The 26,492-nt window shown below is 43.0% G+C and overlaps 1 protein-coding gene across 1 annotated transcript in view; it reads right to left on the reverse strand.

Annotated features, from left to right (window-relative positions):
• The window catches only part of LOC122432413 (low-density lipoprotein receptor-related protein 2-like), a 40,356-nt gene extending 26,294 nt beyond the window's left edge, over positions 1 to 14,062 (reverse strand). The window contains exons 1-11 of the mRNA XM_043454322.1: positions 13,627 to 14,062; positions 10,876 to 10,989; positions 9,215 to 9,334; positions 8,371 to 8,610; positions 7,424 to 7,537; positions 5,699 to 5,818; positions 4,087 to 4,212; positions 3,066 to 3,269; positions 2,181 to 2,349; positions 1,700 to 1,868; positions 652 to 877 (exon numbers count right to left, since the gene is read on the reverse strand). Coding sequence (XP_043310257.1) covers positions 652 to 877; positions 1,700 to 1,868; positions 2,181 to 2,349; positions 3,066 to 3,269; positions 4,087 to 4,212; positions 5,699 to 5,818; positions 7,424 to 7,537; positions 8,371 to 8,610; positions 9,215 to 9,334; positions 10,876 to 10,989; positions 13,627 to 14,062 — 2,038 coding nt within the window. The remainder of the gene's footprint in view (positions 1 to 651; positions 878 to 1,699; positions 1,869 to 2,180; positions 2,350 to 3,065; positions 3,270 to 4,086; positions 4,213 to 5,698; positions 5,819 to 7,423; positions 7,538 to 8,370; positions 8,611 to 9,214; positions 9,335 to 10,875; positions 10,990 to 13,626) is intronic.
• Positions 14,063 to 26,492: the final 12,430 nt, after the last annotated feature.

Below are 26,492 nucleotides of genomic sequence, written 5' to 3' on the forward strand. Positions count from 1 at the left end.
TCTACAGTAAGCTCAGGCTAAGAAAGCTTCAACTAACAGTATCTTCCCCCTCCAAGTTAAGGCAAAATAACTGTCTAGCTTGCTGATAGGAAGTAAATAGTGGTTGCAGTTCTCCACTTTGATTAGTTACTTGGACCATGAAGAAGTATAATCTGAATTGAAGCTGACAATTTCAGATTAACAAGCTTTTAACTCCTAGTCAACAAACATGTGACTTCCCCCTATAAGCAGGATGCCAAGCTTGGTTCAATTTTCTGTTATCAATTGACGTGTCAGTGAGAAAGCTACTCTGGTCCTTTGGTGAACAGCGCAACCCCCATTTTGTGTATTAAAACTCAGATGTTTTGTGTATTAAAACTCTGGTTGCTAAAAAACAAACAAACAAAAAAAAAAACCAAAAAAAAAAAAACTCTGGTTGCTATGTTAGATAAAAGCCAGGTATGTGCCTGGAACAAATTTTCCAGCAGATAGTTTCATTCTGTTCATCTTACTCAAAAGTCCTGGGTTACGTCTGGAACGATACCCAGAACATTTCCCCGGCCCCAAAATAGCAAGTTCCAACAACAGATGGAGGTAGTAATTTAGGGGGGGGTTTCCATTTAGTGCGAGTTCTGATTCATAAGTGTTTTGAAAGCAAGTGATGAGACTTACTTTTAGGCTGTTGGGATTGGTGGAGTACCAAGAAGGCAGACATGGAAGCGTTTAGCAGCACCACTCTCTCCTTTGTGGTGTGGGGTGAAGTGTGAAACAGCTGTAGTTTATTTGCCCAGAAGAAAGAGTTCTCAAATACGGCTAGTCCCACTGGATCATCCTCTTCCCGGAAGACCTTGGGAAAGGTGTGCCTCCCAGAGCCGTCCACATTCACTGTCTCTATGGACTGAAAGGGTGACAGGGTCTCTTGAGAGCGTGGCAGCAAGAGGGGTGACCACCTCAGTGCACCTCAGTTTCTTGGACACCAATTAAACATGTTTTGATATCAATTTGATAGAGATGAAGTGATCTTGGGATCCGCAGAGGCTAATGCCAAAGGCAGAGGATTGAGCTGCTTCTTATATCAATTAGGGTCATAAATCTTGTGCAAGTAGCTACTATAACATAGTGTCTGCATCAGACATTGTACCAAATCCTTCTACTACATTCCCCAACCACCTCCCGAGGCAGGCATTCTCTCTCTTTCCAGAGAGGGCAAGAAGAGCTCAAACAGGCACCCTAGGTAACCAGAAATCACAGCTGGAAGAAATAGGCTTAAATATATGACTCCCAAGCCTGTGCTTTCAGCCCCCATGTCCAACTGGTCTTTTAGTTTGATGGTTTCAAAAATAAGATAACATGACCTGTAATATGAAAACCTAGAGATGTGGGCAGAAGACACTGAGGTACTTAAGTAACTGCATGTTTGTTTGTTTTTTTGCCACCTTAAAACATTTTATATCCCAGGTACCATACAGAACATGACCTAGACAACCAGGAGATTCCAATGCTGGGTTTGACTGTAGAGAGCTTAAGAAAGTCACACAGAGTCTCCCAACCTGCGCTGATACAGTCCAATTCCATCTGAAGATGCCGTGCTTTTCTCGGTTTTCACGGCCAGAAGCTACTTCACTGAGTTAATGCAACACATAAGAGAGCTCTGTCCTCAAAAGAACCCTTGACCCCTACTAAACAGGTTTACCTTTTCCTCCTGACCCATCCATGGTACCTCTTTATATTCACTGATCCAGTAGAGTCTGCTAGCCACTTGGTCCAGCGTCAGCCCTGTGGGCTCCTCCATGTTGACCACCGCGAGCACCTTCCTATCAGAGCCATCCATCCCTGCCATTTCGATAGTCCTCAGGCCTTTCCCACCTCGATTTACCCAATACAAGTACCTGAGAACAGCAGAGACACAAGGGTTAGAGAATCCACTCCAGGGCATGTATACGATTCTGACCAGCCAGGCTGCCCCGGTGGCTCACACAGACCTCTTATCATTCCACTGGTCAGAATGCTGGAGATTTCTGCTCTCAGACTCAGTAGACTTTGAAAAGTTTGGCTCTATGGTATTCAATTTAGACTTCAAAATTAAGAATTTTTTGGAGCAAATGAGACCTAGGTCGAAAAGGTTGACCTGTTCTCTTATCAACTTAAATACCTAAGACAACCAATGATTTGGGATATATTCCGAAGAAAGCGCGACTTACTTCTTTGCAGGAAACACGATGAGTTGCTCTGGCACAAGATCCTTTTCCAAGATTCTGACGTAGCCTCTGCCATCACTTAAACCAGCACAGATGACCCTGGCAAAGCTGCTAGCCCAATACAACTGCCCCGTGAACCAGTCCAAAGAGATACTGTTGATGGTTTTAAGTTCTGGGGATTACAAGAGACAGTGTTATGTTTCTGTGTTCTCCTACACCCGTCTCACCTTGAAAAAAGAGACTCCAACAAAATTTTTCCGCACCTTCTGATCTCAAGCCAACAGGACACAGGGAATGAATGAGAGCTTCTGCTGTGTGAGGTATTCCCAATATACAGTGGGCAGTAAGGAAAGACAAAGGTCTTAGGAGAAGTATAACCAAGACATCCAGGAGAATGTGACCTCAGTTTGGGACAATGTTCACTATCTAAGTTTTTGATATTTTTTTCTGGGAATGCTGTGATGAATGCTACCTCTTAACTGCCAGCAGAGGATTTCTGTGCATCCAGGACTCTGCTAAGCACTTCTTCCCCTTAATCCCCATACTTACCCAATGAGACTGTTACCCAATGCTGTTATCTTCATCTTTTACATGGTGGTTCAAAGGAGTTAACAACCTGCTCAGGATCATACGCCAAGTGATGGAGCTGAGACTAACCTTGGCCTGAGCCCACATCTCTATACCTTGCATACTGCTTAACAATCTCATCTCAGGTTATGCTCTACAAAACTCCTACAGAATCAAGCTACATAGACTTAAATGAAGATATTATGTACTCTCATGATTCATGACAAGTGAGTCACAGAAGATGTCCGGATGAACATATATTTCTCACACAATGTTTAAGTAGCTTAAAGAAGCTAGGGCTCTTAATATCAAGAAATATACCTGGATAGAGAGGAGCAGGGTTTGGCTTCCCAAGCACAAACACATTTAAGATTTCATCCACCCAGAAGTACATGCTTCTCTCTAGATCATATGCAACAGAAGTAGGCCTTGATTTTACAGGTACCAGTGTCTCATAGATGCCTGTTCCTCGATCCAGGATACCAAGTTCTCTATCTGCTGCAATAAGAATTTTAACAGCATCATCTGCAATAGAAGTAGAAGGTGACTCATGACTATGAAACTTTCTTTCACACCATTCTCCTTAACTAAAGATGTTGGCTAGTGGCCCATACCAAAACCTACTTATGTCTAAAGTCTGGACTAAGGTGGATCTAGAGGAGACCTGGTTGACCACCTGAAGCCTCAATTCCTCCTCTGAACTCTAGCACATTGAAATGAATCTTTGGAACTTTTCTGCCTGATTTCAGATTCAGCCCCTCACCCCTAGACAGAGGTCCTCTCTCCAGGCCTTATAGACAACAGTCAAATATAATAAAGTGACCCATCGTGGAAGTGGTACAGGACAAAGTAAGATCATCAATTGCACCTACAAGATCATCTACAGCACCTAGCTGTAGATCCTACAAAAAAACTAAATCATTTTAAAGACAAGCATGTGTGCTAACTCACTTCAGTCATGTCTGACTCTTTGTGACCCAGGGGAATGTAGCCCACCAGGCTCCTCTGTCCATGGGATTCTCCAGGCAAGAATACTGGAGTGGGTTGCCATGCCCTCCCCCAGGGGGGTTTTCCAACCCAGAGATGGAACCCATGTCCCATGTCTCTTGTGTCTCCTCCTCTTTACCACTAGTGCCACCTGGAAAGCCCAATCATTTTAAAGACACATGATAGCAACTGACACTCAAAACTGATCAACTAACATTATAATAGCAGTTCTCTATGGAAAGAGTGGCGTCATCTCTAATACCAGGCCCTGAAGTGAATTGTCTATATCACTCTTACCTAAATGCTGCCAAGGATAGGGCAGGGGCTCTGCTTTGCTTCCGGTACTGAAACTCACCTGTAACACGACAGTCAGTGCCATTGTGGAGCTGGTAACCTCGAACACACCCACAGGAGTAAGAGCCGCGTGTGTTATGACATAGCTGGCCACAGGGGCTGTATGCCATTGAGCACTCATCCACATCTGATGACAGAGAGTTGGAAATTAGCGAAGACTGAGGAACGATCTCAAGTATTTTTGTTCTTTGGGGCCACTTTTCAGATGCTCATGGAGCATGCATTAAGTGGAGACGACTGTGTGGGTCCTGGGATAGAAAATCCCCATGTCCATAGGATTCCCCTGTATGTGAGTGCCTTGCAGCAGAACCATCAATACAGGGACCCTAGATGTGCGTCCCTGTTACTCTAGCAGCATTCCCAGGGACATGACCCATCTCAAGCCAACCAGAGCCCAATTTAGAATGAGCTGCAAGGATGTGCAGAAATCCGAACCCATGTGCATTGCTAATGGGAATGTCAAATGGCGCAGCCTCTGTGGAAAAGTTTGATGGTTTCTCAAAAAGTTAAACACAGAATTTACCATGGGACATAGCAGTTCCCCTAGTGTTGTATACCCAAGAATATTGAAAGCAGGGACTCAGTGAACGCTTGCACACCATTGTTTACAACAGCATTGTCCACAGTAGCCAAAGGGTGGAAATGACCCAACTGTGCATCAACATATGCATGGATAAACAAAATGTGACACACGGTCGTCTCTTGGTATCCACAGGGATTGGTTCCAGGACCCCCAGAGAATACCAAAATCCATGTCTCTTGTATAAAATAGTTTGGTATTGGCATATAACCTATGCACATGCTCTCATATACTTTAAGTCATCTCTAGAGTACTCATAATCCCTAATACAATGTAAATAGTTGCTAGCAGACAGCAAATTCAAGTTTTGCTTTTTGGAACTTTCTAGAATCCCACTCCCCACACCACCCCCACCCCAGTATCTTCAACCCGCAGTTGGTTGAATCTGCAGATGCGGAGCCTGCATATACAAAGAACAAACTGTATGCATACAATGGAATATTATTTGGCCTTTAAAAAGGAGGGAAATACCTTTTCAACATGAATGCACCTTAAAGACAAGCTAAGTGAAGTTAGCAGGAAACAAAATGACAAACACTGTATGATCCCACTTATACATAGTACTGAAAGAAAGTGAAGGTGAAGTTGCTCAGTCATATCTGACTCTTTGCAACCCCATGGACTGTAGTGTACCAGGCTCCTCTGTCCATGGGATTTTCTAGGCAAGAATACTGGAGTGGGTTGCCATTTCCTTCTCCAGGGGATCTTCCTGACCCAGGGATCGAAACCAGGTCTCCCACATTGCAGGCAGACACTTTACCATCTGAGCCACCAGGGAAGCCCAATACATAGTACTAGAACAGATAAATTCATAGGTAGAAAATCAATCAAGTTTACCAGGGAAGGGGGGGACAGAGTTATTGCTTAATGGGTACAGGGTTTCTGTCTGGGATGATGAAAAAGCTCTGGAAACAGTGTGATGGTTGCACAACACTGTGAATGTACATCAAAATGCACATTGAAAATGATGAAAATGGTAAATGTTAAGTTAGTTTAATAAGAACTTGTAAAGATGAGCCAAATGAATTCTGACCTCCACAGCTCTGGCCATCGGGCTGTAAGCGCCATCCGCCTGCACATGAACACCGGACACCCCAGGGTGTGTCCCCACACTGCCCCTCGCAGCCCCCGTTGGCCAGAGAGCAGTTTCTCCCTGGTAGAGACAGCACAGTGGTCAGTACAGATGAACATGGTCAAGATCAAATGCTTTATAAACCATGCTGTGTCACAACCTTCCATACTTGTGTGAGGAGGAGATGCCTGGCTAAAGATAACCTTTGACCCGCCCCCCTTCCCTAGGAAGATGAGCTAGGAAAGTGGAGGCTTTATGGGGAGACCAGAGGAAGAGAGAAAGTTAGGAATCACAGAGCTGGGGAAAGGTGGACCGTCTGGACTGTTCCAAGTGTTGGTGTGCGGTTCACTCATGGAGGGACCAGTGACCTCTCTTCTATTTTCTCTAGAATCTGTAGACAGCTGGGACCATTAGTTCAGGAAGTGATATAATAATTTATTAATCCCAATGAATTATCTATACAGGAACAGAAGCCTGTATTTTGGGTCCTACTGTTTATGCTTTTAGTATCTCTTAAGTGCAAAGCTTCTTTCACGGCCTTTAACAGTACTAAAAGAGCTTTCACCATAGTGTCTAAGATCAATTTGGGGGGAAATGAGAGACAGATGACAAAATGACTGGGGACAGATGCCCGTCTCCCTCTGCCTCAACTGGAACCTTTCAGTTCTTTTTTTTAAATTAAATTATTTTTAATTGAAGGATAATTGCTTTACAGTATTGTGTTGACTTCTGCCAATCAACATGGACCAGCCATAGGTATACCTATATCCCCTTCCTCTTGAACCTCCTCCCCATCCCACCCCGCCTCCCCATCCCACCCCTCCAGGTTGATAGAGCCCCAGTTTGAGTTTCCTGAGTCATAGAGCAAATTCCCACTGGCTGTCTATTTTACATGTGGGAATGTTACTCCTCATACATCCCACCCTCTCCTCCCCTCTACCTACAACTGTGTCCGTAAGTCTGTTCTCTGTGTCTGTGTCTGCATTGCTGCTGCTGCTGCTAAGTCACTTCAGTCGTGTCCGACTCTGTGTGACCCCATAGACAGCAGCCCACCAGGCTCCCCCGTCCCTGGGATTCTCCAGGCAAGAACACTGGAGTGGGTTGCCATTTCCTTCTCCAATGTATGAAAGTGAAAAGTGAAAGTGAAGTCACTCAGTCGTGTCCAACTCCTAGTGACCCCATGGACTGCAGCCTACCAGGCTCCTCTGTCCATGGGATTTTCCAGGCAAGAGTACTGGAGTGGGGTGCCATTGCTTTCTCCAATGTGTCTCCATTGCTGCCCTGCAAATAGGTTTATCATTCCTCAGTTCTTTGCCTAAATCTTTAGAGAATCTGCTCTTTTGTCTTGAGCAAATGATTTGCTTCTTTGTGGCAAAGTTTATGTTTCTTATTCCAGAATTTTAGGAGCCCTGTAGTTTGGGGGCTATTTAGCTAATCTAGTTTCATAAAGCTACATCATGAGAATGGCTCTCTGTTTTTACAGTTCAGGTAACATTTCCTCACATTCAGGAGACCAAAGCCAAGGGCTGGAACTTGTAAGGGATCCATCATTGAAGGATAACTGCTTCTAAAGGAGTTTGAGCCCAAGAGTTATCTCAGAGAGTAGACCCCATGATAACTGAGGTGCTGGCTTGTTTCATCTTACTCTCCTCTCTCCCATGTTAAGCAGAGCAATTGACTTCTCACCGCATGTGATGGGTTCATCAGTACCATCTGTGCAGTCCACTTGCCCATCACACATCAGGGATTCTAGAATGCATTTCCCCTCATCACATCCAACCATGCCTTCTGGACAGGAAGCTGTGTAGGAAGTTAAGTATTCTTTTCATTAATATTTGGAGTGGTAGTAAAAATAGACAAGTCTTACAGCCAGGAAGGGAGGTGGCACTATTTCTATAACCCAAGACAAGTCTAGGCTGGAAATGAAGTTATCTTTTTAAGCAGAGTTTTCAGGAACTGGGACTTAAGACTTGATAGCAACAGTGTTAAGACATCAGGGCACTGGATTGAAATTGTATTAAACTTGAACTGAGCTAGCATTAAATAGTTCTAATTGAAATCATATTAAAGTCAGATAACATTAGCCCTAAAAAAAAATACTCTCTTAAGAAACCAGGTTATAAATTACTATAAAAATGTTAGAATCTGAACACATTTACTATTACAGATTTAACTGTAGGGACGAGTGAAAGGTACTGAAGTTCATTTAAAAAATTGGAAGTTCTGCTACACTGTGCATTGAGGGTAAAAAAAAAAAAAGGAATGTAGCAGTCATCATGTTTCGGGGAGGCTTTCTATTTTTTAGTGACGAATGTTCTCTTTCCATATTCACCACACAAGGATGTAGGCATCTGTTAGGAGATTGCCTCCGGATACTGGCTCTCAGGTGTTCTGCAAGTTGGCCAGACTTGATCAGCGGAAACAGTCTAGGCTGTGCCGCGAGTGTCCACTGCAGTTGCTATTTAAGCACTGCTTTATGTTTCCATGGATAAGGAAATCTTGGTTATTGCTAGGAAACACCCCAAGTTTAGATATAAGATGGGAGTCTCAGTCATAGGGATTAAAGCACCGCTTGCAGAAAGGAGCCCATCCAACCTCCCTTTTAACGAAAGGTGGGGCAGGCCGAGACTCACCACAGCCCTGCTCGTCTGAGGAGTCCCCACAGTGGTCCTCGCCGTCACACCGCCAGCTGTCCGGGATACACAGCCCGTTCCTGCACTGCCACTGGCCACTCAGACAGCGATGCTGGGGGCAGAGCGCATCCCCGAACCGCCTTCCACAGTCCTCATTGACATCGCAGGGGTCCCAGGCATCTTGGCACTGCGGATCTTCTGGACACCGGGTTTTGGGATATGGACATGCCGTCCTTCTCTCTAAAAGGCAGGAGTTGGTTGGGTGAGGTAGAACCCCCTGTCACAGCCTTGTTATTTAGGGATTTACGATTTGCTCATGAATTTAGTCCATAGAAAACCAAGAATGGGAGGGGACGGGAGCTGTCAGAGAAGTGGCCATAATTTTGTGTTCTGAAGTTTCACCCCAAAATAGGTTTTAAGTCAATAAAGCTAATCATCTGTTTTTTAAAGACTTTTTTCTTAAGGTGGTCCATTTTTAAAGTCTTTATTGAATCTGTTACAACATTGTTTCTGTCTTATGTTTTGGTTTTTTGGCTGCGAGGCATGTGGGATCTTAGCTACCCAACGGGGATTGAACCCGCAGCCCCTGCATTGGAAGGTGAAGTCTTAACCACTGGACTGCCAGGAAGTCCCAAGCTAGTAATCTTCTTAATTTTAGGTAGTTTTGAAAAATAGAGAAGTGAGTGAAAACAGTCACCTGCAATATGGGAGACAATGTAAAGTCTGGGTTTAGCATATAGGCAGAAAGCTACTTTGTGACGAACTTCACTTAAGACAGTTGCCGCTCATCAATGCAGCTAATAAACAGAATGCAACCGAAGATAAAAAGATAAGCTGTACACACCGCAGTTAGCCTCATCAGAGCCATCTAAGCAGTCGCCAACACCATCACAAAGCCAGTGGGAGGAAATACATCTTCCGTCATCACACTGCCAGGCCTGCGGGTGTCCACGACACACCTCCTCTGTGGGTCAGCGGCGGTGCCCGGGGAGAGGAACAAAGGAAGAAGTGCTCATCAGGGCACTAGCAGCTTTTAAATTTGGATTTCCTATCAGGTATTTTCATTAGCAAAGGAATAATTCATTCCTGATTTGTCCCTGGAGTGAACCCTAAACTGGCCCATCCTTTCCATGTTACTTTTGACGACATCACTCAGTAGCCCTGCCTTAGGGGCAGTCAGTCAGCAGATCAATAGACATCGCCTCATATATACAGATACACATATACCTATACATATATGGCTGAGTCCTTTTACTGTTCACTTGAAGCTATCACAACATTGTGAATCGTCTATACCCCAGTACAAAATAAAAAGTTTAAAAAATAAAAACTATCGTCTCCTCCCCATTATTCTTCTAGAACACCACTGTCCACTAAAACTTTCTGTGACAATGAAAGCATTTTACATCTCTGCTGTCACAAATGGCAGTCACCAGTCACATGCGGCCATTGAGCTCTTGAAATGCGGCCAGTACAATCCAGAAACTGAACTTTATTTGTATTTATTTAAATAAATTTAAATCCTCACATGTGGTTAGTTGCCCTTAAATTAGTTCAGTTTTCTAGGTTTACTACTCTGATTTCTTTTGACGTTTGAGACTCTATTAAGACCTCAGGCAACCTGGGAACTGGGGTTGGGGGCTTAATTAGACCTTCAAGTGTTTCCGCCAAAGTCTGACTATAGGCCGAAGCAAGTCAACTTGAGGAGCTGGGCTGAAGTGTCTGGGGGCTCGAGCCCAAGGCATTTCTGCAAGTCTGAAATTTTACCCTAACCTGTAATAGTACACGTCTTGATATCCAAGGTTTCATGTTAAATCACAGTAGGTGACCACCCCAGGAATGTGCGTGAGGGGAGCACTCACCCAGTCCTGTGGGGGTTTTCCTCTTTTAATGAGGAACGTCCCCTCCCATAGTCACTGCATCCCCAGGTGCCAGGCACCAAGTGAGGGGCTTTCCTCACACAAGCCCTCCAGCCTTCCTTCTGGGGTTTTAAGTTCTCTCAGCAAAGTCTGGGGACTCAAAATTTATTTCAGGGGGACATTTACCAAATGGCTAACTGACTTCTGTTGGTTTTATAGTTTTTGTCCCCAACTTGAAAACTGTTTTTCAGTCACATAAAAGCTCTAAGCGTATAAAAGTTGAAGTAGTTTATTGTATATAAAACTGTGGTCTGCAGGGGTTTTCTATCAAGGAATCCCTGTATTATTCCAGTTTGAGTAACACTGTCTCAGATGTTTAGGTCTGAATTGAAGATGAGGAGCCAGACTCTTGCTGGATTTTTCCATCCCAAATCTCCCTCCACATGTTTGCACAGCAGGGTTGCCAACACTTGAAGACACATCCCTGGCCTTCCCCACCAAAAGCCTGCAACAACTCAGAGTTCCCAGGGTTTTAGATTACTTCCCAAGAGGGTGAAAACCAGGAGAACTGTCAACAAGGCATGTAGCACTATGGACCAGGTGTGGGTGAATGCATTATATACAACACAGCTGGGAGGCTGCTTACCGCACTGCTCGTCCACCCCATCCGGGCACTCCCACTCTCCATTGCAGAGCCAGGCCACAGGAATGCACCTCCCACCACATGCAGCTTGCCTCGTCGCATGACACTGCATTTCATCTGCATTGGATGACCAAGAAGCAAAGCCATCAGAGTTCCCAGCTTCCTTGGGTCCAGGAGACCTTTTTGTGATAAGCTGAAGTCATTGTTCTCTTTGGAAGACCTTCCTTCGACTACTACCGAGGAGAACACTAGTGAGTTCAGTACCCTAAAAACCCATGAGATTTCACCAGTGATGACCCTTGGGGACCCTTCTTTCTGATGCTGTGGAATGCTGTCATTCACCTCCTCATTGTCCTGTTAGAATGGCTCAGACTTGCACTTGTGCTTTGACAAGATATGACTACTTCCTCCAGGTCTGATTTGGTCTTGAAAACTCAGAGTATGAAGAGTTGCAAGTTTAGAGGTTTGGGTTCAAAGCACTTGACCATACTTTACTTTTAGACATGTGTAAATATAACTTCAAGGGAAGTTAGGGTTTGGGGGTCCTGCATGGCATCTTTATAAGAAAGCCTCTAGCAGCCTGGTTACATACACTTAAGTTTTCAGTTATTTTCAGGACACTGATTTATATTGTTGGTTTTATTCACGTCATGAACTTGAGTTTATCAACTCTGAATGATTAATGGTCAAATATAATTCTGTTATGGATTCAGTGCTCAGAGGAAAACACTGGAAAGGCCTGACCATATTTAGTTTACTTTTTTTGTCCTAACTTTCAAAGAGAAAAAGCCAATCCTTGGTTCCAAGAAAATATAAACTACATGGCCCACTCAGTAGAAGTTTCTGCAAGACACAGTGAAGACCCAGCAGTCCTACCCCAGGGACAATGTGTACACATGGATAGAAAGTTGTGTGCAAAGCCATGTGATGGGAGTTGACAGTGGAAGCCCACTGCATAGACTTCACCTTCTTTGGTAAGGACCAGACCTCAGCCTTACTTATATCCATCTAAGGTAGTGCTTTTTTGCACACTTACTCAATGTTTGATTTTTAAGTGCTGGCTTATAAATTGCATTATAACTGAAAGACTCAGAAGGTACTGGTTATTACTGAATAGCTCACAACTTTGCCAGCTACTCACATACTATCCAGGCGATCCCATTTAACTGGACCAAAGCCATCCATCTGAGAGCAGATAAGGTCAGCAACCCCTAAGATGTATCCCAGGCTCAGTTGTCAGGCTACTCACTTGGAGTTTTGGTTAGAATACTCACTAACAACATCATCCTGGGAGACTTACTGCCTCAGTTTTTCTTGTCTATAAAGTGAGGATAGTGAATAAGTAGTTCTAAGAGGAAAACTCAAGGATTAAATGAGCACAAAATCACTTGGCATAAACCCAGCAAATAAATGCTCCTGGGTTTTTTTGCCACCTCTTCTAGCAGATTCTTCCAGAAGGATCCCAGTTAGGATTGCAGTCAACCCTCAGAGACTTGCACTGTTAGGCAAGTCCCACCTAGAACACCATTCTGCCCTGGGGATTCTCAGCCTGACGACCCAGTGTGCACATGGATTCTACACACCATCTGTAGACGAGTCTCAAACATGACTTTTCAAATTTAGGTACATGCTTGCTGTGAATAAATTTAAACTTTACTAATCTAATTACATATTAAATTTACAGTAGCATTCTCATAGTCTGTCAATATACAAAGTATATTGTGTACAATATACAGAGCAGATCACACACTGTTCTACAACAGACATCATGAAGATGTCTTCACACCAGAAGGCTTCGGGAAACACTGCTTAGTGAAAAATGCAAGTAACTTTAAATCCCATTTCAGGAGTGGGGCAGACAGACCACACACAGGTAAGGGCTTCCTGCCACAACAGAGACCCTCCACCAAGTTAGGGGGAAACCCTGAGCGTTAGAATCGCTCCTGGAAGACAAACAACTCAGAGATGAAGGGCCATCTCCTGCAAACCAGTTCACAGTACCTTGACCAAGAAAGTGTCTGCGTACTTTAACAAATGATTTCAAGGCTGCCTCCATCCTTGAGGGCCAATCAGGAGCACCTGTCAGGAGAGATGCACTCCTGCAGGCCAGGTGGTCTGACAAACGCTGGGCAGCTCCTGCACCGGCTAAGTCACCAGCCACCGACCCTACGGGAGCTGAGAGTGTCTCAATCACCCTGGGACCCGACTCAGCTCTCCTCTGCCTTGCGGCACGCCAGCACCTAAGTGGTATTAACAAGTGCCCCTCCAAGTTGCTTGCTGACCGCACCTTAGGACCAGGCTCCGTCGCCCCCGCGGCTGTTGGTAGAGAGAAGCGTCTCCTCCCAAGGTCTCGGGCCTCCAAGAGGCTAAATTTGCTGCCTGGTTAAACCTTGGCGGCGGGCGCATCAGAGACCCGGGCTAGAAAGCCAACCCCAGTCCCCGGGACGCTCGGGGAAGAAAGAACCTAGGAGGGAGGGTGTGCCAAGCACTCAGGTGCGGAGGGAGCTTCCTTACCCTGCGGCTTGAGGGCCAGAGAGGACAAGACAGCCAATTGGTCCGCTGAGCCAACCCACCCAGCGGGGCTTGTTAAGGAGTTAAGGGCTGAGAAACAGGGGCCCCTCCAGGTGGTCCAGCCTCGCCCTCCCGGATAAAAGGTCACCGCAGGACCGGGGAGACGCCGCGCACCTAGCGAGGACGCCCCAAGCTCTCCTCTGCCCCCGCCCCTCAGCGTCCCTCCCCGGGGGCCCCACTCACCGGTGGCGGAGTCCCCGAGGCCGCCCAGAGCGGCCAGCACGGGAAGCAAAAGCAGAAGGAGCGTCTGGCGTCCCATGGCCGCGAGGGGACAGCGCGGGACCCGGGCGCGCGGCGCGCTGCGCGTAGATGCCGCGGGCGGGCGGAGCGCCCCGGGCGCCCAGGAGGCTTTAACTCGCGCTCCCGCCCCGCAAGGGGAACGCCGGCGCCTGAGGGCGGGGTGTGCGGGGAGTTGGCGTCTCCAGATCCCCGAGAAGAGCAGCAGGGACGCAGTGGGGCTGCAGACTGAGCCGGGGCGCCTCGCATCCGTCTCCCCCGGAGGTGCTCGGGGACCGTGAGTGCCTGGCACCCTCGCGCCCCTCCTGCAGCAGGACAGCAGACGCTCCGCTGATTCAAGGTCCCTGTCACACTTAAGGTCAAGGTAGGGATGGTCGACCATACTTAAGGCTTTTCAAACTTTGGTTTTTAAAAATTAAGTAGAGTTGATTTACAAGATTGTGTTGATTTCTGCGGTACAGAGAAGTGGTTCAGTTATATATACGTTTTTATAGTCTTTTCCATTACGGTTTATCAGAGGATATTGAATATAGTTCTCTGCGCTACACAGTAGGACCTTGTTGTTTGTGCATTTTATATATAATAGTTTGCATCTGCTAACTCCAAACTCCCACTCCATCGTGCCCCCACCCCTCTTCCCCTTAGCAACCAAGTCTGTTCTCCATGTGAGCCTGTTTGTTTCCCAGATATCATTTGTGTGATATTTCAGATTCCACATGTAAGTGATATCATATGGTATTTGCCTTTTCCTTTCTTATTTCATTTAGTGGGATAATCTCTAGTTCCATCCATGTTGCTGCAAATTTTACTGAACCAAACTTGGGTCTGCTTGCCCCAGGGCAGTAAAGTCCATCTAATTTCAAACATCTGGTTGTGGTAAAGGACCTTAGAGCCTTTATTACAGGGCCAAGCAAGCCTTCCAGGGCAGCTAGTGCTTAAAAGACCCAAACTCCCAAAGGCTTTCAGGGAAAGGGTTTTAAAGACAGAGTGAGGGAGGGGGTTGTGGGGGGTGTTATCAGCTCCTGGACATTCTTCTGATTGGCTGATGGTAAGGTAATCAGGAGTCAACATCACTAACCTGGGTGCAACCGGTCTGGCATCTGCTTGCTTATGGGAAACATATGAATAGTTAACTTTTCCCACCTGATGGCCCTTTCAGTATCTGCAAAACAACTCCCAGGACATGGCTCAGAATAGTCTCTATAGCCCTTGAGAAACTACGGGTCCTAGATTTTGTCTAATGGTTAAACTATTATTATTTTGTCTTGCTTCATTGTTTTTCCTTTTTTTCTGAATTTTTTCACTTCTTTGATTAAATTTATTCTTTGACTAAAGTCTTTTTTTGCAGACAAAAAGCAAGCTGAGGACATGAAGGTAGGGGTAGTTGCCCTGGGAAGGCCCCATAGGATCCTGCTGGACTGTGCAAATGTCATTATTTTGTTCTTTTTTTATGGCTGAATCATATTCCATCATATATATGTACCTCATTTTCTTTATCCATTCATTTGTTGAACATTTGGTTGTTTCCATGTCTTGGCTATTGGGAATAGTGCTACTATGAACATAGGAGTGCATGTATCTTTTTGAATTGTAGTCGTATCTGGATATATGCCTAGGAGTAGGATTGTTGAATCATATGACAACTCTCGTTTTTTGAGGAACCTCCATACTGTTTGCCATAAATGGCTGCATCAACTTACATTCCCACCAACAGTGTAGGAGGGTAACCTTTTCTCCACACCCTCTCCAGCATTTGTTATTTGTGGACTTTTTTTTTTTAAGATTTATTTTTTTATTTTTGACGGTGCTGGGTCTTCATTGCTGCTCGTGGGCTTTCTCTATTTGTGGAGATCGGGGGCCACTTTCCATTTGTGGCGTGCGGGCTTCTCACTGCAGTGACTTCTCTTGTTGCAGACCGCGGGCTCTAGGGCGCGTGGGCTTCAGCAGTTGAGGAACATGGGCTCAGTAGTTGCAGCTCCCGGCTTCTAGAGCACAGGCTCAGTAGTTGTTGCTCATGGTCATGTAGTTGCTCCTTGGCATGTGGGATCTTCCCAGAGCAGGGATCAAACCTATGACCCTTGCATTGGCTGGCAGATTCTCAACCATGGGACCACCAGGGAAACCCTTGCATTGGCTGGCAGATTCTCAACCATGGGACCACCAGGGAAGCCCTATTTGTGGACTTTTTAATGATGGCCATCCTGACTGGTGTGAGGTGGTACCTTTTTGTAGTTCTTTTTTTGAAATTCAAACTATCTTTTTTTTAACACTTTAAAAATACATTTCAAATTTATTTTCATGCTACGTGAATGATTTTGGAATTGTATTTCTTGCCAAGGTATATGTTGTGTATAGCCAAATGGAAAATATATCTGAAAAGGGGGAGAAGAGGAGCTTTCACACAAACTGACTGTCCAAGTGATTGCTGAAATAAACTTGAGGAATCAAATGAGTAATAAAAAACAGTGTGTTCATTGTGTTAAAAAACACTGTAACAATAAGAAAGATAACAAAAAGCCTAAGTATCTGTGTATCAAACAAGATGGCACTGGGGCTGTGGGATTCCCATACAGGGCTGGGAAGGTGGCCCCCTCTTCTTGGGAAACAGGCCTGGCTTTCTTGGAGCCGGTCCTGGACCCTGGGTGACATGTCAGCCTCCAGGACTTAGAAGGCTCTGAGCTAAGGCATCTAGGCCTGGTTGGGCCGTAGTCAGGCCTCGTAAGGCCCCAGTAAGGGCAAGAGGCTAAGAAGGTTGAGTTTGTATATGTCAGAGGAGCAGGATGACTCCAGCAGACTCTGCATCCTTCATTCAGTCACTGCCCCCACACTCTTGGGGTGTCAGACTGATCTGGCCTCTGGCTCTGTCCAAGCAGCCACTCTGCCTTTCAGAACAATCAATAAAGAAAATGCTTGCCACCATGTGGTGGGAGTAGGAACAAGAGGGTCTTGGCAGATACACACTGATAGATGAGGAAGACTGTGAACAAGTTCCTGGGGGTTTTCAGGATCAGGAGCACCTCCTTGGGAGCCCAGTCAAGAGAAGAGTTTATCACAGGGTGTCATCATTGTAGTTTTGTTTTGCATTTCTCTAATTAGCAGTGTTGAGCACCTTTTCATGTGTCTGTTGGCCATCTGTATGTCTTCTTTGGAGGAATGTCTATTTAGTTCTGCCCATTTTCAATTAGGCTATTTGGTTTTTGTTGTTGTTGAGTTGTATGAGCCATTTGTATATTTTGGAAATTAAGCCCTTGTCAGTCCATTGTTTGCAAATATTTAATCCCAGTCCATAGGTTGTCTTTTCATTTTGTTTATGGTTTCCTTTGCTAGGCAAAAACTTGTAAGTTTGATTAGATCCCATTTATTTTTGCTTTTATTTCTATTGCCTTGGAAGACTGACCTAAGAAAACATTGGTATAATTTATGTCAGAGGTTTTACCTTTGTTCTCTGCTAAGAGTTTTATAATGGCATGTCTGATGTTTAAATCTTTAAGGCATTTTGAGTTTATTTTTGTGTATGTGTATTCTCACTTCATTGATTTTCATTGACTGTCCAACTTTCCCAACACCCCTTGCTAGAAAGACTTTCTCCCATTGTATATTCTTGTCTCCTTTGTTGAAGATTAATTGACCATAGGTGTGTGGGTTTATTTCTGGCCTTTCTGTTCCATTCATTCATGTGTCTGTTTTTATGCCAATATCACACTGTTTTGATTACTGTAGCTTTTTACTATTGTCTGAAGTCTGGGAGGATTATGCCTGCTGCATTATTCTTTCCCCTCAGGATTGCTTTGGCCGTTCTGGGTCTTTTATGGTTCCATATAAATTTTAGGATTATTTGTTCTAGTTCTGTGAAAATGTCATGGGTAATTTGATAGGGGTCACATTAGGTCTGTAGATTGCTTTGGGTGGTATGACCATTTTAACAATAGTCTTCCAAATCCAAGAGCATGAGATATCTTTCCATTTATTTGAATCATCTTTAATTTCCTTTGTTCATGTTTTATAGTTCTCAACGTGTTAGAACTTTCACCTCTTAAGTTTTTTGGGGGGGGAGGGGGAGTGGGTTGGTATGATTTTTATGTGTCCAGAAAACACCTGGAAACCTCCTAAATAAGCAGACTCTGCTCCTGCAGGTCCAGGGAAGAGCCTGAGAATCTAACAGACTCTTAGGCGATGGGTTTGTTGGTCGCCCTCAGACCTCACTTTGAAAAAGCAGGGGTTTGAGGGCCACAAACTGAGGGCATCACTGTGACTGCAAACCTCTGGGCTCTTGGCCTGCTTGGACCCCTTGCTGCCTCCTGTCTTCCCACTTGGGCAGTGAGGCCTTCTTGACCCGGGTCTGTAATGACAGCTGAGACAGCCGTCCTCTTTAGCTGGCGATCAGCAAGCTGTTAATACCGAGTAACAGCACAAAAGTCCTGAAAAACACTCTTCCCCTTTTGGCCTCTGTCACAGCCAGAAGGAAAATGCTTTAATAAACAGCTGGGGGACTTCCCTGGTGGTGCAGTGACTAAGACTTCGCCTTTCAAGGCAGAGGGTGTGGGTTCAATCCTTGGATGGGGACCTAAGATCCCACATGCCTCAGGGCCCAAAAAATCAAAAGATAAAACAGAAACAATATTGTAACAGATTCAACAAAGACTTTAAAAATGGTCCACATCCAAAAAAGTTAGATATGGACGTGTATCAAATTTAATGAATCTGAATCAGAGTCACACATAATCCCTGTAGGATGGTAGACTTAGAGGACTGGAAGAATTCAGAGGTCATTTTACCCAAATGCTGCCATTTAGGAATGAGATGGTGGATAAAAATTAGACTGTGTGACATATGCCAGAGAGGCTCAGACTGCCCTCCCACCCCCTTCCTCAGCTCAGCTGTGACATTCCTTCTTTCCAGTCCACCAGGAGAAGTGTCAGATTCTTGGAGAGAACACGATGGGGTTTGAATTTAGATGGAAACTGGCAGGGAACAGTTACAGTGTCTGGGAATGAAAGGCAGCAGTAAAACACCAGGAAAAAAATAGAAAATCGAATTGCAAAGTGCCTTCTTAGGTTTTATTTGCAACACAGTCCTCCAACAGCTTTCTTTTAAATCATACCTCCTCTTCATTTTCACTGCTGGTCCCATCAAACCATACTTTGAAGACATCGGAATGCCATATGCTATGGAACTTTAAAGTCATTGTAGGCTCTGATTACATAAGCCAATTAAAAGGACCCTTCTGCTTTTAACAAAAATCTAAGATGTATCAATTTCTGCTGAAATGTTGCTGCTTTGGAACAAGATTATTTGAGATGCTTAATAATGTTCGGTGACACAGAGGTACAAGAATAGAGACCAGTTTTCCTCACTGGTCCTCAAAGAGGCTTTGAAGCTAGTGGTAAGGTACTTGGGATGGGGGTATGAAAGACCTTGGTTCCAGTCTTAGCTAAACAAGACCATATGCACACAGAGGATAGCAGCTTTATTGATGGTATGGGTTAAACGCTGATGCTCTGATACAGCCAACATCAGCTCTTAACCCATACCATCTGAGGACACCACAGACACAGGTGATAGAAATAAGTGATTTAAATAAGGTTCCTCTTTATCTTTGGGCTTCCCTGGTGGCTCAACTGTAAAGAATCCCCCTGCCAATGCAGAGATCAATCCCTGGGTTGGGAAGATCCCCTGGAGAAGAAAATGGCAACCCATTCCAGTATTCTTGCCTGGGAAACCCCATGAACAGAGAAGCCTCCACAGGGGTCATGAAAGAGTCAGACACGACTTAGCCACTAAGCAGGTTATCTTTAAATCATTATATTCTCTCTATCAAACGTTTCATGCAAGTCCTATGTGACAAGCATGAAAATTCACACCTTCATTGAATTCATTTAACAAATTCTCAAACACCTCCTCTGTTCCAAGCACTATTCAAGCACTGAGGATACATCACGGAACAAAAGCAATAAGTTTTACATTCCAGAAATGATTCGGAGGGGCAGTGGTATATGTAGTTTGACCCAAAAGCAGAACAACAGGCCTAATGATGAAAGCAATCTAGCTTGTGCTCTATCTTCTAGACTCAACACATAGGTTGAGAAAAGCATTCTCCCTGGAGGTACAAATCAAAGAGGTACAGTATTTCCCTCTACCTATCAATATTTTCTATATCATATTAAAATAGAATTTTAAACATGATTAATTTAGGCAGAATAATAAATTGATTACATGTTAACATAAATGACATATTTTTATGAAAAATAATCACACTTCCCAAACTACAAAAAAAATTAGAGTGGTGGCAGGATTTTACATTTTTTGCAAATCTTTTTAATGAGACTGATAGAAGACAGCTGTATTTTCATATGTGGTTTTGCATTCAATCTGTTATGATGTTTTGGTTGCTGTATATGAGGAAAATCTGGCCTCACACTGATACGTGTTGGCCACAGAAATATTTCACAGGCCTTTTCAAATCATTGTAAATATTCTTCTTTGATACTGTTATGGGTTCAATAGTGTTTCCCCCCAGAAAGGAAGTCCTAACTCCCAGGACTTCAGAATGTTGACCTTACTTGGAAATAGGTTCTCTACAGATTTCATCAAGTTCAGATGAGGGCATTAGAGTGGCTCCTAATACATTATGACTGGTGTGTTGGTAAGAGGAAATTTCAGACACAGACATACAGAGAAGGAAAACACTGTGAAGAGAAAAAGACATGGGGAGAATGTTACGAGATGGTATTTGAGGCAGAGATGGGAATTAGGCCGCCACAAGCCGAGAACCATCTGGGGCCACCAGAGGCTAGGAGAGGCAGGGGAGAATTCTTCCCCTAGAGCAGTGGTCCCCAGCCAGTTTGACGCCAGGGACCGGTTTCGTGGAAGGCAATTTTTCCACACACTAGGTTTTCAGGGAATGGTTTTGAGATGATTCAAGCACATTACATTTATTGTGCACTTTAGTTCCCTTGTTATTACATCAGCTCCACCTCAGATCATCAGGCACGAGATCCTGAAGTTTGAATACGACTGATGGAGCCTTCAGAGAGAGCACGTACCTGCTTAATTTCAGACTTCTGGCTTCCACAATGTGACATAATACATTTGTGTTCTTCTAAGCCATCTAGTTTGTGGGTTATATCAGCTCTATGAAAGTAATGTAGATACCAACACTTAAGAAATAATTTCTCAAAGGTTAGCTGTCATGTGAAATCTGAAACCATATCAACAAGCATTTCATACTGTCCTCATTAAAATCTATTGGCCTGTTTTGTACTTTGAGTGGATCTTCTAACCATGCAAAACTGTAACTTCATACGTTGCTCATTTGAAAAATATTGGTTCATTAAGTTACGCCGATGTTCCAAATGTTGACACCTCCCACTGTACAATATTTTGAAAACTGAACCTGTTAAATTAATTTCTGATGACTTTTGTAGTGATGTTAACTATCGGGAAACCATCAAGCTCATGATGATGGATTCAAGTTTTCAAAAATTCTAATTTTCCCTTGAAAGCTCAAATTCTATCATTGGGGGAAAAAAGCTGTCATTTTCCTTAAAGTGACACATACACACTCTTTGTTTTTTGAGAAACATGTGTGCCAAGCACACAAATCTGAATAACCAGATGTCTATCAGTCATTCTTTCCAGTAAAAATGATATTCTGTGAAAAGAGTGGCTAGGTACGCTTGCAACTGCACAAGATTTTTTCCTCCTCAAATCTTGACATTCAGCAGAAGGGCTTGTGCAAACGTCCCATGTAGTAAGTACTATGTACCGTGCTGTGTTGATGTAGTAGCAATGTTAAAAAGCTATGCACATCAGGGTTAAAATTTAATAAAGTTAATAATTTTTACTATATCATTAAATACATTCTTAAGTGAAACGGGTATATTTTAACACAGTATTGACTGGGGGTTATCTGTAGAAACTAATGCCTGTGGCCGGTGATTTGCTATGTAAGCAAATATTGAACTGTCTCCAATTAATAACGTTCAGGTAACAAAAGACGTATTAATATTTCTCTAGTCAATCAGTTGTTAAAACTTAAAGTGCGTAGTGGTGAAAGGTATGACCACTAGTACGGGTTAATGCTACCACCTTGATGCATACTAAGGAGTCAGTAGTTTTACCCACCATTAGTTTTTTTTGTTAGTTTTTTTGTTTGTTTTACCATCAGTGCAAATGTCAGCACACCAAAAAGGTGCATCGTACTTTGGTTTTATTTTGGAAACAGTTTTGACCTTGCAGACCTATAAACTATACTTTTAGACTAGAGAGGTTTTTGCTTTGTTTTTCGCTTTTTGACCTTGCAGACTTGCATCAAGTGTTAGGCAGGATGTGAAGCATCTGGAACTGCCATCCTTTGCTGGTGAGGATGTAAAATAGAACAACCAGCTTAGGAAAACAGACTGTTTCCTGTGAAATTAAACATCTACTTAATATATGACTCAGCAATCCCTCTTCCGGATATTAAACCAAGAGAAAGGATGTGTCCGTAAAAAGACTTTCACATTAATACACATTAATTTTGTAGCCACTTTTTTCACTGTGGCCCCCAACTGTAGTAACACAGATGTTCATTAAAACATGAGTAGTTCAGCAATGTGTGGGGTATAGCCAAACAGCTGGATACTATTCAATGATAAAAAAAGGACAACTACTGATAGGTCCAATAACATGGATAAATCTCAGAAACATTGTGTTAAGCAAAGTAGACAAACCCAAAAGAGTACATATGGTATGATTCCATTTATATGATGGTCTAGAACAGACAAAAGTAAGCTACAGTTTTAGAGTTCAGGTTACTGGTTGCCTGAGACTGGTGAGATTAACTGAAAAAATATGCAAGGAAACTTTTGGAGTTGATGGAAATATTTTATATCCTGCATGAGATGGTGGTTGCACAGCTATATTGATTTGTTGAAACTCATTTAATTGTCCACTTAAAGGCATTTTATTGTCAACTACACTTGAAGAGATGGTTTTTTATTTTTTTAAAGAATTAGACTCAGTTGACATTTTTTTTAACTTGAATCCTAGCTCACCTTTAAAAGATAAATAATTTGAAAACTACTAAGACAGTCTATAAAAAAATTACACATCAGAGAAAAATATGGAAATAATGCCAATTTGTCTTATGAGATTACTGTAATTTTAATTCTTCATAATAGACAAGCATTACATATGAAAAGGTAAAAGCCTAAAAAATTAAGTAGTAATAGAATTAGATGAAATTATGTCAAGTAGTTTAAAAGAACATAATACTAAATAGCTAGTAGGGTTTATTTTGGTAATGCAAAGTTGATTCACCATTAAGAAGTTTATTAATTACCTTAAATATTAAAGGATTAATACTATATTATCCATATCATTTGTAAATATATGCTCAAAATCTCAATGAAATTCAGCAGCCATTCATAAATTATTACAAGTAAAATAGGAATAGAGAAATCTTCACAAGTAGTATAAGACTGAATGAAAACAACAGCCAGCATTGTAATAAACAATGAAATGCTAACGCACAAATTCCATGATTATTCTACATTGTCTTAGAAATCCTAGCTAATGCAGCAAGATAAAATAAGCAGTATAATAAAAAGTATTAGAAAATAAAGGAAATATTTGCTATATCCATAAAACTTAATAAATATTAAGTTATGCTGAAACTAGTAAGAGACTTTCCTAGTGGTCCAGTGGTTAAGATTCTGCACTTCCAATGCAGGAGGTACAGGTTCGATCTCTTGTCAGGGAACCAAGACCCCACGTGAGCCCCCACACACAAAAAAGAAATTAATAAGAGAATATGCTAATATGCCTATAAGCAATGTAACAGTTGGTATCTTCTCTCTATGCTACCAAATAAAGCAGTCGAAGTGGAAAAGTAAAAAATGACAGTACAGGATATATACTAAAGCTATAAAAATGTATTGACTTTTATTAATATTAAGTATATATTAGATATAGTATATTTCTATTAGTGAAGTATATATACATACATATTTTGAGATATGAAGACCTTAATTGCATAAACATTTCTTTGATTACATGATAAGCAATATACTCAAAATATTTAAAGATTTTCTTAGGCAGTTTTTAATGGGGTCATGCTACCGTTGCTTCTGATATTATTGCAGTCTTTCTCTTTATACTTCTGTTCCCTAATACCCTTGAGGTTCAAGGCATGAACCTTGTCTTTATAATCTTTGAGCTCCAGCATCTAACACATCTTTGATGTATGATAAACAAAGAATCAATGATTGTGAGTGAGCGAGTGAATGTGTGAGTGAATGACTTCTAAACAGAGGCGCCAACTGTTCTGTTCCCATTGAGGGCACTTGTAATAGCCCGGTGCTCCAGAAGCTGGTGTGCAAATGTGTAACTGACCTTTGGTGTGGCCCAACAAGGCACATCTTGCAGTCTCCTAGTGTGGCTTCCTGATCCAATTGTGATGGTTAATTTTGTGTGTCCACTTGACCAGCCTCAGGGATGCCCTGATAGCTGAGAAACCATTATTTCCAGGTGAGTCCTTGAGAGTGTTTCCAGAAGCGAAGAGATTAGCATTTGAATGAGTAGACTGAGTAAAGAAGATCCACCATCTCCCATGTGGGTGAGCATCCACAGTCCATTGAGGGACCCCATAGAACAAAAAAGCAGAGGAATGTCCATCTTCTCCTGCCCTCCAGCATCAGAAGCCTTGGACTTGGACAGTTACACCAGCAGGCCTCCAGTTCTCAGGCCTTCTTACTTGGACTGAATTATATCACTGACTTTCCTGGTTCTCCAGCTTGTGAATGGCATCTCATAGCATATCTGAACCCCCATAATCACGTGAATCAATTTCCATGATAAACTTTCTCTTACAGATCTAAATCTCTGGAGGAAGGTATGGCAACTCACCCCAGTATTCTTGCCTGAGAATCCCATGAAAAGACCTGACGGGCTACAGTCCACAGGGTCACAATGTCAGACATGACTGCGTGACTTAGCATGCACACACATAGATCTAAATGCATCCTATTGGCCCTGTTTCTCTAGTAGTGGTAATTTAGTTGTTAAGTCGTGTCCAACTCTTGTGCTCTTACCTGATTCTCCAGGTAAGAATACTGAAGTGGGTTGCCATTTCCTTTTCCAGGAGATCTTCCTAACCCAGGAATCGAACTCAGGTCTCCTGCTTTGCAGACAGATTCTTTACCGACTGAGCTATGAAGGAAGGTACCTGTTTCTCTGCAGAACCCTAATACAGCTGTGTCATGAAATGAATGCCATTCTGAATTAGAACTCTGTGTAAAACCAAAATCTAGACTTTAGCCCCTGGGCCTCTAGAGTTCTAGTAGATAAATTTTTTTTTTGCATGTTCAGGATTCTGCCTAGAAAAAAATTTTGTATTTGTTCTCCTACATATATATATATATGCGCTAACAAGATATTTGCATTTCTGGTCATATCCCAAAATTTCAACTCGTATAAACAAAACAAGAGAAGAATCATGTAACATAATTTGCATTGCTGGACACTTAGAGTTGGAATCTATTTATGCAGAAAAACTGAAAGTATTTTCATTCTGAAAGTTTATATTTTCACTGATTTTCTGAAATTCAGTGTCTGGTGAAACTGAACCAATATCTTAGTAACCAGTGTCTTGCATATAAGGATGTGTGCTAAGTCACTTCAGTCATGTCCAACTCTTTGTGACTCTATGGACTGTAGCCTCTGAGGCTCCTCTCTCCATGGGCTTCTCCAGGCAAGAATACTCGAGTAGGTTGCCATTTGTGCATACAGGATATACACAACAAATGTTAAATTGGGTTGAACTTCTGTTGATGATCTGCTGTTGAGGTTTCTTTTTTCCCCCCTTACTCCTGAGTTCTTAATTAATGCCTAAACTTTCTGATCAGATCTGGAAAATAAGTGTTGTCATGAAAACTAAAAGATACTTTATGACTTCAGTTGATTTGAAACTAATCTTTATAAGTCTCATGACTATCATCAGTAATAATAAATCTGCACTTACTATCAGCTCTTTTTGATTTAAAGGGAAAATAATGTTAAGGTGCACCACCCCATTCAGTAGACACTTCCATAATTTTAAGAAGCACCCAGCACTGGAGATTCAAAATAATTTAAGATACACGCCCTACAGTTTACCATCCCCATGACTGCAGTGCGGTGTGATATGTGTGACAGGGGGATGTGTGGATATTCTGAGAAAACAAAGAGGAGACAGAGATGGGCCTGGGAGAGGCATGATCTGGCAGGTTTCATAGAGAGCATGACAATGAGCATATTTCTAAAAGATGTCATCCAGATTAAGAACCTTCCAGGCAGACACTAGAAAAACACAAAGGCCTGGAAGCATGTTCTGAGAAATTGCTGCCTCTGCAGAATGGCTGGAGGGAGGGTTCTCGCCGGGTGATGGATAGCTGTGAAGCTCGGCAAATGGGCAGATCCCAGGGTGTGAAGTGCCATGGGCTGGAGCAAGGAAAGTTCTGGGGAACCTTTGGGACAGTTTGTAGCAGTTGCTGTTCATTTGCTAAGTTTGCCATCCCATGGACCCCAGGCTTCTGTGCACTTCAATATCTCCCTGAGCTTGCTCAAACTCACGTCCACTGAGTCAGTGATGCCATCCACCATCTCATCCTCTGTCGTCCCCTTCTCCTCCCACCCTCAATCTTTCCCAGCATCAGGGTCTTTTCCAATGAGTCAGCTCTTCCCACCAGGTGGCCAAAGTATTGGAACTTCACCTTCAGCATCAGTCCTTCCAATGAGTATTCAGGGTTGATCTCCTTTAGAATGGACTAGTTGGATATCCTTGCAGTCCAAGG

The sequence above is a fragment of the Cervus canadensis genome, chromosome 31 (assembly GCF_019320065.1).
Source record: "Cervus canadensis isolate Bull #8, Minnesota chromosome 31, ASM1932006v1, whole genome shotgun sequence".
NCBI lineage: Eukaryota > Metazoa > Chordata > Mammalia > Artiodactyla > Cervidae > Cervus > Cervus canadensis.